This window comes from Dermochelys coriacea, chromosome 6 (genome assembly GCF_009764565.3).
Source record: "Dermochelys coriacea isolate rDerCor1 chromosome 6, rDerCor1.pri.v4, whole genome shotgun sequence".
Taxonomy (NCBI): domain Eukaryota; kingdom Metazoa; phylum Chordata; order Testudines; family Dermochelyidae; genus Dermochelys; species Dermochelys coriacea.
This window is the reverse complement of record NC_050073.1, coordinates 27,776,399-27,790,223: the sequence shown is the minus strand read 5'-3', so window position 1 is coordinate 27,790,223 and position 13,825 is coordinate 27,776,399. Positions and strand designations below refer to the sequence as shown.

Genomic DNA, 13,825 nt, shown 5'->3' with positions numbered 1-13,825 from the left:
CAGATGAAATTAAGCAAATACAGTAGCCGGGTTTAACTGTAGTTTTTCAGCTGTCAGTAAATAATTTTGATTATCTACAAAATATGTAATGCTCAACTCATAGGAGAGAGAGACAAGTTTACTAGAAAAACCTGAAGTTAACCTTCGATCTCAATATTTTGAGTTACTGTATTGCAATTGCAAGATAACAGAAGTTTTTCATATTATACCATGCAATAATGCAAGGATTTCCTTACACATCTAAAGGAAGCTCCTGAATGAAGTATTTTACCAGCTGTGATTATAGTGCTTTCAGTAACAAATGTGAACCCCAGAGATCATGTGACCATATTAAATAGAGTCATTAATACCTGAGCTTTGATTCTCAATAACTGGAACGTCTCACAGTTGTCTCCTGCATAAGGCTTTTCACAAAACTACAGCGTTCATACATTCAGCTTATAGTAGAGTCCTTCCCAGTTGCTATGTCAGAAGAGGAGGATGCCACTGGTCTGCCTCCGGCATCCAGTTAGTATTTAGTACTTATTACATGACAGACTTTTATAAAGAGATTGTAAAGTCTTTCTATGCGACATTTCTAATACCCAGCTTTTCCTATCCATCTATAAAGCTGAAAATCTCGTCCAGACTCGTATCTCAATTACTGCAACATTTTTGGATCTTAAATTCAAACTTGTCCTACTCATATCCTTTCAGAAGGCTGTTACAAAGATCACTGTCCCAGCGCATGGCTTTGAGCATACCACCACACACTTTCTGACCCTCAACTGTCTCCCTCTTCTCTATCACAGGAAACAAACTACTTGTCTTCACTTTCAAGGCCTTTCATAGCCTATCCCCACCCATCATCACTCATCCATTATTGAGATGTCAACTTTTGCCTCTGATTGGTCCATAATACCAGCCTCCATCATCTACCTCTTAAGTTCTCAAAACAAGCACCTCCCATGCTTTCTCCCAGGATGCCCTTCATGCTTGGAAGAAGCTCTCTATAAACATCTGCAAAGCTACAGCATTATCCTTCTTTAAAACCTCTCTTAAGCAACTCCCCTTTGCTGTGATGCCTACAAAAAAAATTTCCCCCCCCCCCACAACTATGGTAAGGCAGTCACCTACCATGCTAATCAACTTTGACTCATTGTTTTCTTGTACTCCAGTCTGTGCAAAACTGTTCTCTCATCTTATACTGATAATTCCTGCTCTAAAGAGCTTACAATCTATTTCTGTCTGTACAGTACACATAGAACTGAGGAGTCCTGGTCCAAAACTACAATTCCTGGGTACTACAGTAATACAAAACTATTATATGTGGTGACTTTGTGATATATTAATCCTTTTCATCAATGCTGAGGTCTACAGTTTTTTCTCCTTGCACATAGCTAGGGAAGGAAGATGAAGGGCATTAAAATCTATTTCTTCTTCACCTCACCTCTTTACTCATCTCCACTCTGCTCCCATGCCTCATTGAGCTGCCTTGAGTGGTACAAAGGCCTTTTCATTGTGGTTCTTCCACTGAAGCAAGAGGAGGCTATGACCCCAGACTGAGTACACCATAGGCCAAATACTCATCACAGCTACTTCGTGAGGGATAGATAGCAAAATGTGCTGATACACCACCACTTGGCTCCTCCTCTAAAGATTTCTAATATTTAGATTATACAAAATGTTTAAACATGTTTAGAGTCTGAATATAGTTCTTCCAGGCAGTCTGTGTAGCCTGCAGCACTAAACATGAATTATACTAGTCACTTAAAAAGTGAACTAGTAAAGGAAACCCTGAAGTAGAATGTTTTTTAGAAGAAGTTTTCAGTAAGGTATTAAAAACAGTAACACATAGACCATACTTAGCCGTCCAAGTTTGCGAAGACCCTTTCTGAAGTGCATAAAGAAATTTTATTTCTGCATGTGATTACGTGACTAGTCTAAATACACAAGCATGACGTGTCCTTCAAGTGTAGAGAGCAGAGAAAGTCACGAGAACCAGTCCAGCTTAAGTAAATATCTCTATATTTGCTCTCTACTAAGAGTTTTTAAATGATAGAAAAGACAAAAATGCTTCCACATTTATGAGATTTGCCATCTCAGAGCATTTTACAACTATTCCTGCATCAACACTGAACTGCAACCACAGAGGTGGCAGGAAGAATATGGGCAGATTACTGAGAGTACACAAGGGTGGTTGGGGCAAAGATTTTGTTGAAGGACACCAGTGCACATTGCTACACTTAATAGAAATAAAAAGTAGCCCACAAGCAAAACAGGTAGGACTTCAGCTTTCAAGGTCAATTAGTTTCACATCCTCAGATTTCTGAACTGCTGACATACATAAACACAAGCAGCGTCTACAGCTCACTCAATATTCTCAACAAAAAGATCTTTAGGAACCTTTCAGAGTTGTGGGGGGGGCTGCAAGGTTACTATAAGGGGGAGGGAGGTTGCAGTACTGCTACCTTTACTTCTGAGCTTCCAGCAGTGGCACTGCCTTCAGAGCTGGGCAGCTGGAGAGCTGTGGCTGCTGGCCAGGAGCCCAACTCTGAAGGCAGCGCTGCCACCAGCAGCAGTGCAGAAGTAAAGGTAGCAGTACTGCAAACCCCCCCCCTTACAGTAACCTTGCACACACACCCCCCACAACTCCTTTTTGGATCAGGACCCCTAAAATTACAACACCATGAAATTTACAATTTAAATTTTATCACCCTGAAATTGGTCAAAATGGGCCATGAATTTGATAGGGCCTTCAAGATTATACAGTAAGAACATGTGGTTGCTTTGTCTAGGAATGCTTCTGAAAGGTTCCTAAAGATCTTTTTGTTGAGAATATTGAGAGTGAGCTGTAGACGCTGCTTGTGTTTATGTATGTCAGCAGTTTAGAAGTCTGAGGACGCAGAAGTGAGGATGGCATGGTATGGTATTGCCTCCCTTACTTCTGTGCTGCTGCTTGCAGGGCGCCACCTTCAGAACTGGGTGCCTGGTTAACAGCCACCGCTCTCCAGCTGCCCAGATCTGAAGGCAGCGGAGAAGTAAGGGTGGCAATACTGTGACTTCCCTACTAAAATAACTTTGTGATCCCTCCCCCTGCAACTCTCTTTTGGGCCATGCCCCTCAATTTGAGAAATGTTGGTCTCCCCTGTGAAATCTGTATAGTATAGGGTAAAAGAACACAAAAGACCAGATTTCATGGTCTGTGACATGTTTTTCATGGCCATGAATTTGGCAGGGCCCTAATAATCTTTGTCCTTTCTTCCTGTCTCCCCTTTTGTATTAGATGTGAAAGCCCTTTGGACTGTGCTATTATACAGAATAAATTTTTTCATTCTGTATATCAAAGTAAGGAATATACCAGAGCTGGCATGCTGCACACACAGTCATAGCCTAAGAATCTATGGCATCTCATCCATCTGGATTTTGATGACTTATTTGAAGGATGTGTTCCTGGGTGGGTAGTGAAGCTTACTCAGGGGCCAGAAATTGTATAAAAGCCTCTACAAAACTACTGAATATACCATGCTGAAGTTGCACAAAGCATTAGCCATCAGGGACTGTCAAAACATTTAGTAAGTACTCTAAAGTTGACTAGAATTTTCAGATTGAAAACTAACTACTGCCTCCCCCCTTCTCAGGACCCCACCACAGATTCAATTTTTGTTTGTTTTTTTTTGGTACAACAGTCAACTCAGATCCAGTCAGCTCTTGGATAACTTACTTTAAAAAGTCTTAGTTTGGTTCTAATCAATGAAAATTAAAATTCAAGTACACTTATTCTCAGAAAAAATGGCAGCATAAGAAGTGACCCCTTAACACCTGTTCACCACATGTATGCAAGTCATATTCTTCCTTCTGTGACAAATGTTTACTACTTTTAGTGCTGCAGAGCCAATAAAGCTGTGGATGACTACATCCAATTCATTCTACTGACAATGCATCAACAAAATGGTCAACTCAGTTCCAATTTCAGAATCTCTATTACTGGTGATTATGTAAGCAATGGAAAGAACACAGCTTGATTTGTAGCTCTGGTGGTTACAATAATCTCTCACTTGTAAATTGAGCCAAATTGGTAAAGACAAGGAATTACACAGGATGCATTTTTACATTCACTTTTCCTCACTGATTTTACTAAATTAAATTCATTCTGAAGTATTCTTACACATTCATCCTCCTTTAGCATATTGTTGCATTAACATGTTTTAAAACTGAATGGTGTTGAACTAAAAACTCAACTGCCCTGTACTGAGTTACATCCAATCAATGCCATATCAAGGTTTAAGTGACATTTACAAATGAGTAAATTCTTGTAAATCACAGCAGTATACACAACATGCCAGATTATGTTACTTTTGTGACAGAAGAAATTCTGTGAGAGAAAATTGTGTGGATGACTTTCAGGATTCTGTTACAATTGCTAGTATTGTAGATGTGTTGTCTAAACTTGTAATATTTCAGATTAAATACTTCCATTGTTTTGTAGAGTCACTTGAAGTGTTCCTAGTAAAGCCTTGTGGCACCAACACAACATCAGTACATTGTTTATAATACAGATTGCTCAATTTAGGAATTAAAAACTACAAGGTTGTAAAATAAAAAAAAGAAAATAGTTAAGTATTCACGAGGATCCATTTCTTTGAGCAAGGAAACATGGAATGTTACAAAGGGTTGAGTAAGAAGGGAATGTGGGGTATTTTGTGACAGGCCAGTGCATGACAGCTGAAGAAAAGCTATTGTGGCAACAGCTGTGTGTGCTGCACAGCACCCCACTACTCCCACAAAGTCAAGTCACTAATTTCCAGCTATTTTTAGTCCACTAAACCGCAACCGGTTAAACTGCCCTCTTTATTTTAAATGTAATCTGCCTGCTGACTTTTGGATCTGAATGATCAGCCATTTACTGTATTTCTGAGAGGAAAAGTCAGAACGATCATACAACTTCACTTTAGTGCACCACCATTACTTAAAAGCTAGGGCAGTGCTTCTCAACTGCTGTCCGCGAGCCCCTGGAAGTCCATGTTTCAGAGGTTCCATGAGTCCCAGTACCCCGCGGGGCAGAAGCCCCGAGCCCAAGGGCAGAGTTCGAGGGTGTCTCCGGGCAGCATTGCCCTCCCAAACTGCAGAGCTTTACACAGAGCAGGGCAGTCCCTGATGCAGTTCCATACACCCCGCACCTCCTCCTCTCCCCACTAAGGGCCCACCCTCTGGTCAGATCAGAGACAGGAGGCCAGAGCTGGCCAGTGTGAGGCAGCTGCTGCTCTGGCTGGTGCCATGGAGCGCTCTCCTGTCATCTCCTCCTGCTGCTGCTGGTGCCACCCAGGGCTGCAGCTGCTCTTCAGCTCCCCATCCCCTTTGACTGCTCACGCAGCCAGTAAGAACTGCCTGGGTGAGTGGACCCCGCTCCAGGGCTGGAGCCAGCAGAGCCCTCAGGAAGCAGCAAACAGAGGGGGCTCTCCCAGCACACAGCCCTTTGCTACCTTTCTCCCTGCACCCTAAGCTACACCCCTCACGATACACAACCTCTAGCTATGCCTCTCCCCACACCCTGAATGGTTTTTAAACTTTTTGAACTGAGCTGCCACCCCCCACTCCCTGAGTTATAATTTTTGGTTGCTCCCCTCCCCCACAACCCAGAGATGCTAGGTGGCCTACTGAGGTGAGTTGGCAGGTGGAGGTGGTGCTCCCGCCCCAGGCCCCGCCATGCAGAGCTGGCCCAAGCCCCACCAGGCCCTGTCCCCTGAAATTAGAAGTCAATCTACGCCTATGTCTGAGGGCCCCCACCCCACCTGGCAGCTGAAGCCCAGAGCCCCAAGCCCACCCTGCTTGGGCTGGAGTTTTATAGACTCAGAAAGGAAAAGGTTGAGAACCCCTGAGCTAGAGGATTAAAAAAAATACTTAAAGGCATTTGCCTGAAGAAATTTATAATTCTATGAAAAGTATGAGATTGGGGGTAATAGGGCTTTAATATAAACTAAGTTACTAGCATAAAACAAAAATTAAGATCTTCATTTCATTTAGTAGCATGGTTTACTACTATATTTCAGGATCTGCAAGTATTTGCACTAAAGTTATGTTTTGGACAAATTCCAACTTGACTACATTCTTTCTACAATTTCATTTGGATATACTATTCTTCCTCACTTCCTGCCCTAAACTGTTGTGTTGCTGAGCAGTGTTAAAAAAAAACAACTGAATCCTAGAAATAGATGAAGTGGCTATTACTTCCAGGATGAAACTGATTAGAGCTTCTACGCACTACAACAATAGTAATAAATAAATCCTGGCATCACTTTGTCATCAACAGCAAAGCTCCCATTGAATTCCATGGAACCAGGATTTCACCCCAAGAATTTCTAGGGATGGCACACTGGTCATCTGACTGCTCAAAAGATTCCTGTTAGATTTATAACACTGGCCTATTCAATCAGACTCAAACAGATTGTGTAATTTTATGACGATCAACTATTTTAAAAGTTAAAATAAAAGGAAACTGTTCTAGCTTAAAGAAAAGGAGTACTTGTGGCACCTTAGAGACTAACAAATTTATTTGAGCATAAGCTTTCGTGAGCTACAGCTCACTTCATCAGATGTGTGCACACGGCTGCTACTCTGAAACCTGTTCTAGCTTACACTATAAATTGATGCTTCCTTAATTTTTTGCTACCATGAAAATATAATTAGTTTTCAAACTTGATATAGATATGAGATCCTTATGACTGCACTCCAACTACCTGAACAGCTATCATTTCTTTTAGGGGAGAGGGACCTATCACAGATCTTTGGTAGAGATGAGATTGTAAGGTCTTTGGGGCAGGAAGAGTCTTTTTGGCAAGGACGGTCTTTTTGTTCTGTGCGTACAATACCTAGGATAATGCGGCCCCAAACCCTGATGGGGACATTTCGGCACTACCACGATACAAAAAACTAGTAAGAACAGGTGGGTCAAAGGAAAATCAGTATCTGGGATCTATTGTCAGAAGTCAAAGCAGCTTTAGAATGCTGAAGTGAACTAGGCCTTCTGACATTTTGGGCCAATTAATTACATTTATACTGCAGATCACTGCACTGTTAATTAGTAGGTGGGACCAAATCTTGTCCAACAGAATATTGTATTTTGAACATTAGCTTCACAATAGAAGCTGATTGTGCTCTTTCTTGCTAGAGATAAAGCAATAGCTCAGCTTCCTTCCTCCACCACTGACCTCCCACTCCCATAATTCTTACTCCAACAGAAAAGAAGACTGGAATTAGTTTACTTGGTAATGGTAAGAGCATACTCAGGTCTTGAAGGAGGGACATTGATTTAGTACTCAAGTAAAAGGTATACTTTGCATGCTCTTTAGAATACAAGAACTTCCAAAAGCCTTTCTACTCGACAATAAGTCTTCAGTCGGTTTATAGGCTATGGCACAGTTAAGTGATAACATTAATGTTTTGTCCCTATTACAACTTTCAACCACGATTTTGTAACCGATAAAAAACCCACCTTCTTTACAGCAGTTTGTCTCCACATGGTAGCCTGTCATCACAACAGCATTTGTCCATTTGTACTTACCACCCTAAGTATATATTAGTGCATTCTGGGAAAGTCTGGGCAACTGGCCCACAGTGCCTCAGCAGGGGCAGTGTCCTGACAATACACACAGAGAATCATGTGAGGCAACACACTTTGGACATTCTACCACATATTGCTGGCAGGAAACTCCACCAACCTGACCAGTTACACAAACATAGTTAGGCGGTCCTGTCTGGACTGCAAAACTGGTTACAGGAACAGTGCCAAATTAGCCCTCTGACAGGGGTGAAATACTGCCCATGTTACTAAGAGTTTAACCCCATGCAGTGCAAACAAAAGCCATGTTTAGATCCAGCAATATCATGCTGGTTATAGCCCAGTTAACACGTGTAGTGGGGACAGAACCTTTTTATTTGGTATTCGGTAATGCAATCCTCAACTGAGTTTATTCCTTAATCCTATGAAGTTCTGAAGTGAACTGTGCAACTTGTTTTTTTTAAAAAAAAAAAACGAACAGCATGACTGTAGTTTTTATATGGTTCTTAAAGGAGAGATTTATTTAGCAACCATTTAAAAAAATACTTGATTTGTTACAGAAAAGCAGCAAAAGAATGAATCCTTATGCTACAAGACAACTGCCTTTGTAACACTGTAGACACAAGGCCTTCCTACCCTCTAATCTCTGGTCATGTGACAGGAGGGACCTATTAAACAGCATCTTTTGCCGTCTCTAGAACCATACAGCAAGTATTGAATAACCAACTTTAAAAAGGCTTTAAATTCTAAGGGTATGTCTACACTTGGAGCAATAGGCGTAATTCCCAGCTCAAGGAAATATACTCTTGCCGGCTCTCATCCAGTTAGCATACTGAAAGTAGAAGGTAGCTGCTGCTATGCAAGCAGGGGGAAGGGCTGGGGTTCTCAACAATTTTTTTGGTGGCCTCAGAGTGTGGCCACCAATTCTTACTGGTGGCCACTCTGACAATTTTGCCTAAAATTAATTTTAGGAAAACACAAATATCTACATATATGTGTCCAAGCATCCAACGAAGTGGGTATTCACCCACGGGAGCTTATGCTCCAATACGTCTGTTAGTCTACAAGGTGCCACAGGACTCTCTGCTGCATGTCCAAATCATTCTAATTTATTTATGATGGGATTTTTTTTTTTTTGCAGACTCAATAATAAAAATAATGTACAGTTGTCTCTATTCTTTACTGGACCTAAACAGAAGAGAAATAAGGTTTTTCTTTTGTTATTGATTCTCTTTTTAAAAAAAAAAAAAAGAAAAAAGTTGCTGGCTAGTAAGCTGTGAAAAGCAATGTTAATATCACTTTCCACAGCCTCCCAGCTAGCTACTAAGTCTGCTGTGAAAATCTGTATTAACATACAAATATCACTTTCCATAAGAGACTTACTCTGCCCCGGCAAGCTGGGGGACAAATTAAGCCCTAGGTGGGGATGTGGTAGGCAGGCAGCAGGGCCTGGGGCAATGTGGGGGAGGGAGTCCAGGGCTGGAGCCCACCTCTGCATGGCTGTGAGAGAGCCCCAAAGCCCAGGGAACAGGGCCCAGAGATGGAGCCTGAAGCCACGCAGCTGGAGCTTGCCACTCACCACCCCCGGGTGGAAGCCTGACTCCACTACTCACTGGCTGACTGCTCCTCCAATATGCGTCTCCCCAGAGGGTAAAAGGCCCAACCCCTGCTGGCTGCCCTGGGGGAAAGGGCCACTGCTTTGCGTCCGACTGCCCCCTACCCCATTTGCCACCCAGGAGACTAGAGCTGCAAGAAAAGCCCCTAGTGGCTGCATTTGAGAAACACTGGGCTAGCCACCCCAAGGTACTTGCGGGCCATCAGAGACCCCAGGCACATACTTGGGGTAGCAAACTCATCCCATGGAGGCTACGTTTTTTAGCATATAGCTTAATGAAAGCTAGTGGAAGTATGTCTCCGGAGCTTGGAATCAGAACCCCAGCTTCAATTGTAGATTCACCTTAAGAGAAACTCTCCTATAAGGAACCTTATAAAGATGACAGTCCCCTCCCATCCTCTACAGGTCACAAGCAGCACCTGCAATACCCTATAGTACTAAAGGCACTGCACAGGGATCAAGTCCAAGAAAGCATGAAAAAAACAGGCTGTTGGGTCACACACTGATATCCTGAGAGCCACACTTGCAGTTAAGCCTTGTTTAGCACTAGTGCCGCTATACCCATTGCTGACACACACACTGCCCACTTCATGTAGTGTGTGTGTGCGCGCGCACAGGCAATACCATCTAAGGCAACAGCACCAAATTTGAATCTGAATGGTAATCTGTAAACGTTAGCTTCACTCATCCAGGGATAAACTAATTATCTGCATCTACAAGCAAGAAAGGATTTAGAAAAAGGTTTACAATTATTCTAACTTTACCACCTCGAGTGAATTACTCTCCTGCAATACTTGCACACAAAAATTTGCAGCACTCCAAACTAATAGCCAAAAATTAAATTTGGCAGCTAGCCAAAAACAGTATGTCCATAAAATAAAGGCAGCTACATCATATAACAGATACTTATGGCTCATTTAACGACTGCATTTCAGTTTCTACTTCTCAGTTTCTCCATTCGGCTTAAATGCTTCATCCAAATAGCCCTCAATGTACAATTCAACTGTCCAACAAGGATATCAATCGTTATTAAGACTATAAGTAGCTTTTAAAAGACCAATTATAACACCTTGCAGAACACTGCCTTTTCTAGACAATCGTATACCCAATGCATCTTCCCAAGCTTTGGAAAATAGTTGTACAGAAAACTCCATTTGGCTCACGCTGCAGATTCTACTACCCCATCAGAACATTATTTAACATGGCTAAATGAACATGCGCAAAGGTGATGCATGTGTGCATTAGGATTCCAAGGTAGCACTTTCTATATTGCTGTCATACTCCTATCTAGAAGAGGAAAAAAGTGTACTGAAAATCCATCCCATACTTCTTCCACTCCCACAAGATGTTGTTCTGCTGTCATCCATACCAGCACAATGAATAAAATTAAAAGGACCCAGATATGATGTGAACAACTACGGAGTTGTTTTTTAAATGCCTTCAAATCAGTACTACAAATGTCAAAAGCAATGCAACAGAGAAGAGGAATGAGAGAAAAATTAAATGAGATATGGGTGAAGAAAAAGGCAAAACTGAAAAGGGGACATTTCTAATAGGACTGAGATACATAACCCTATTACCTGTTCTGTTGCTTTTCCTGAAGCAGGAAAGTAACAGAATAGTGGCTCGAATGATCAGCAGTTTCAGCACACCTCTCTGAGGTGCAACAGCAAAGCAAAACCAACCAATTTAGATGTGCTTCAGGCTAAGTCTACACTAAAAAATTAGCTCAACCCAGTTACAGCCCTCAGGGGTGTGAAAAATACACACCCCCAAGCAGAGTAGATCCGACAACCTATGCCCTGGTGTAGACAGCACTAGGCTGACTGACGAATTCTTAGTTACACCCTCTCAGAGAGGTAGATTAACTTCAGTGATGGGAGGAGTTCTCCCATGCCTATAATGTGTCTACAGTGAAGGGTTATAGCAGCCCAGCTGCAGCATTTGTAGCTAAGACATAGCCTCAGACAGGGTTGACTTGAGCCAGTCAACAGGTGTACAGCATGTCAGTACTTCTCTAGCAAGTCCATCAGTTCTTGCAGAATTCTCTTTTTAACCTATATTGTTACACACACAAAAAAAGCCTTCCAAATTTGATCTTGATACGCTTAGGGCATCTACATACGGAAGCAACAACTGAGAGGCATAAACTGCCCCTATTCTGAATGTGGCAACTCTGCAGCTGAACAATTTATTATGTCATCATCAGATAAATCACTAATTTTAATAAAAACATTAGGCTGGACAGAGGCAAGAATACCAACATTCTCCTTCATTTTGCTATGTATGCCCCCCAGCCACCACACACACACACACACACACACCTCTCCTTAAATCTACATTGCCCTCATAAATCCAGCCATCTTATTGCTCATTTCCAAGTATACAATTTCCTGTTAACAAGTTCTAACAGGTCTCTTCATTTTCCACAACCAGTTAGCTTTAGTAATTACAGTCCAGCAGGTAACAGCTTCTGACATACAAGTGACACCCTTCAATATTTCTTCCCAGTTGTATAGAGAGCATTCATTCACTGTTGGAGCCTTTTTAGTTGGGGAAAGCCATTAGATAGCCAGTGAAACAACAGACAATACTACAAGCATCAAATTCTAATAGGAAAGCATTACAAATATTGCAATTGGTAGGAAGGGAGCCTACCCTCAGGTACTATGCAAACATCAATGGGAACACCTCTGCCCCCCCAAAAAGGGGCATCAGATATAATAGAATACTATGCATGTCCAACCAGTAGGCTTGGAAAAGAAACAGTTTCAAACAGAGCTCTATGAAAACATCCAACTAGGAGATGTGGCATGGGGCAACACACTCACTCCAGAAGCTTCCCTGGCATTTGCTTGCCATCTAGATCTAAAGTTGACAACGCATCTACAAAGTATCTTGGAAAAGCAACTTTCACACTGTTGCACAGATGAAGGCAACTGAGGCAACAAGAGGCCAAGGCACTTCCTCAAGGTCACACAAAGTCATTGGTCTATAATCTGGTTCTTCTGCAAACCTCAATGCACTAGTTCTCACAGCCTCAGCTAGTTCTACACATCAGCACCCTCACCCTTGAGCTCTACCAGCTCCTCCCACCTCAGAGGATGGGAACATGGCAGGCGCCCCCATCCCAGTCACAGCCACCATCCTGCACTAGAGCCCCGGGGAGCAGGGCAAGGCCAGACCCCCCCTCCCTCCCTCCCTCCCCCCGCCAGCGCCCGGGGAGCGGGGCAAGGCCAGACCCCCCCCTCCCTCCCTCCCCCCGCCAGCGCCCGGGGAGCGGGGCAAGGCCAGACCCCCCCCTCCCTCCCTCCCTCCCTCCCTCCCCCCGCCAGCGCCCGGGGAGCGGGGCAAGGCCAGACCCCCCCTCCCTCCCTCCCTCCCCCCGCCAGCGCCCGGGGAGCGGGGCAAGGCCAGACCCCCCCCTCCCTCCCTCCCCCCGCCAGCGCCCGGGGAGCGGGGCAAGGCCAGACCCCCCCCTCCCTCCCTCCCTCCCCCCGCCAGCGCCCGGGGAGCGGGGCAAGGCCAGACCCCCCCTCCCTCCCTCCCCCCGCCAGCGCCCGGGGAGCGGGGCAAGGCCAGACCCCCCCGCCCTCCCTCCCCCCGCCAGCGCCCGGGGAGCGGGGCAAGGCCAGACCCCCCCCCTCCCTCCCCCCGCCAGCGCCCGGGGAGCGGGGCAAGGCCAGACCCCCACCCCTGAGTGCCTGGGGAGCGGAGCAGGGCCGGGCCCGCCCCCGGCACTGCAGGCAGGGCAGCGTCCAGGCCCCGGCGCCCCGGGGCACAAGGCAGAGCGCGGCCTCTCCTCCACGCCCCGGCTCCCGGGGACGGGCGGGCGGGCGCTGGGGCTGCCCCAGCGCGGAGCCGGGACCGCAGGCTCCGCGCGGCGCGCCTCACCTGGATGAACTGGATGGTGAGCGCCGACTTGCCCACGCCGCCGCCGCCCACCACCACCAGCCGATACTTCTCCTGCCCCGGCCCGTCCCTGCAGCCCGCGGCCATCGGGGAGCCGCGCCGCGCCGCCGGAGCCGGGTCCCTCCCTGCGCCGCTGCCTCCGGCCGGGCTGGGAGCGGCAGGCCCCGCTCCTGCTCCGCGGGGCGGGGCGGGGCAGCGGTTACAGCGGCCGGAGCTCCGCGGAGCCGGGAGCAGACCCGCGCTGCTGGCCCCAACCCAGCCGGCTGCTCCCCGCGGCGCCCACGGGCCAAGCGAGAGGAGGAGCGGCCCCAGCGCGGCTACACAAATGGCCGTCGGGGGGGCGGGGCCGTCCTCCTCCTTATGCTAATTGCAACGCATATTCATGAGGGGGGCGGGGGCAAGACAGTGCCGAGGCGTGGGGGCGGGCTTGGCGCCGCGCCAGCTCCAGGTGCGAGGGGAGCCGGGCCCTCAGGGTCCGCCCAGGGGCGGGGGGTTGCGATGGCAGCCCCGTCCTCTGCCAGTCCCAGAGAGCAACACGCGTCCCCCCTGCGAGCTGCCTGCCTGGGGCTGCGAACACGCAGGCCGCCCAGCCCCGCGGCTGCAGGCAGGGTACTTCTTACACCCGGCGGGCTGCGTTCCCGGCCAACGGGGCGCCAAGTCAGACGTGTGGCACCCTAGTTCAGCCTCTGGGTGCTTCTGAACTATGCTACTCTTCCCTTACCTCATCCCGTTCACTTTTCCCCACGGGGGTCTGGCCAGGG

The 13,825-nt window shown here is 46.1% G+C and overlaps 1 protein-coding gene across 1 annotated transcript in view; it reads right to left on the bottom strand.

The window, feature by feature from the left end:
- Positions 1-13,368, bottom strand: part of RRAS2 (RAS related 2) — a 73,974-nt gene extending 60,606 nt beyond the window's left edge. The window contains exon 1 of the mRNA XM_038407446.2: positions 13,047-13,368. Within this exon, the coding sequence (XP_038263374.1) occupies positions 13,047-13,151 (105 nt within the window). The 5' untranslated portion in view covers positions 13,152-13,368. The remainder of the gene's footprint in view (positions 1-13,046) is intronic.
- Positions 13,369-13,825: the final 457 nt, after the last annotated feature.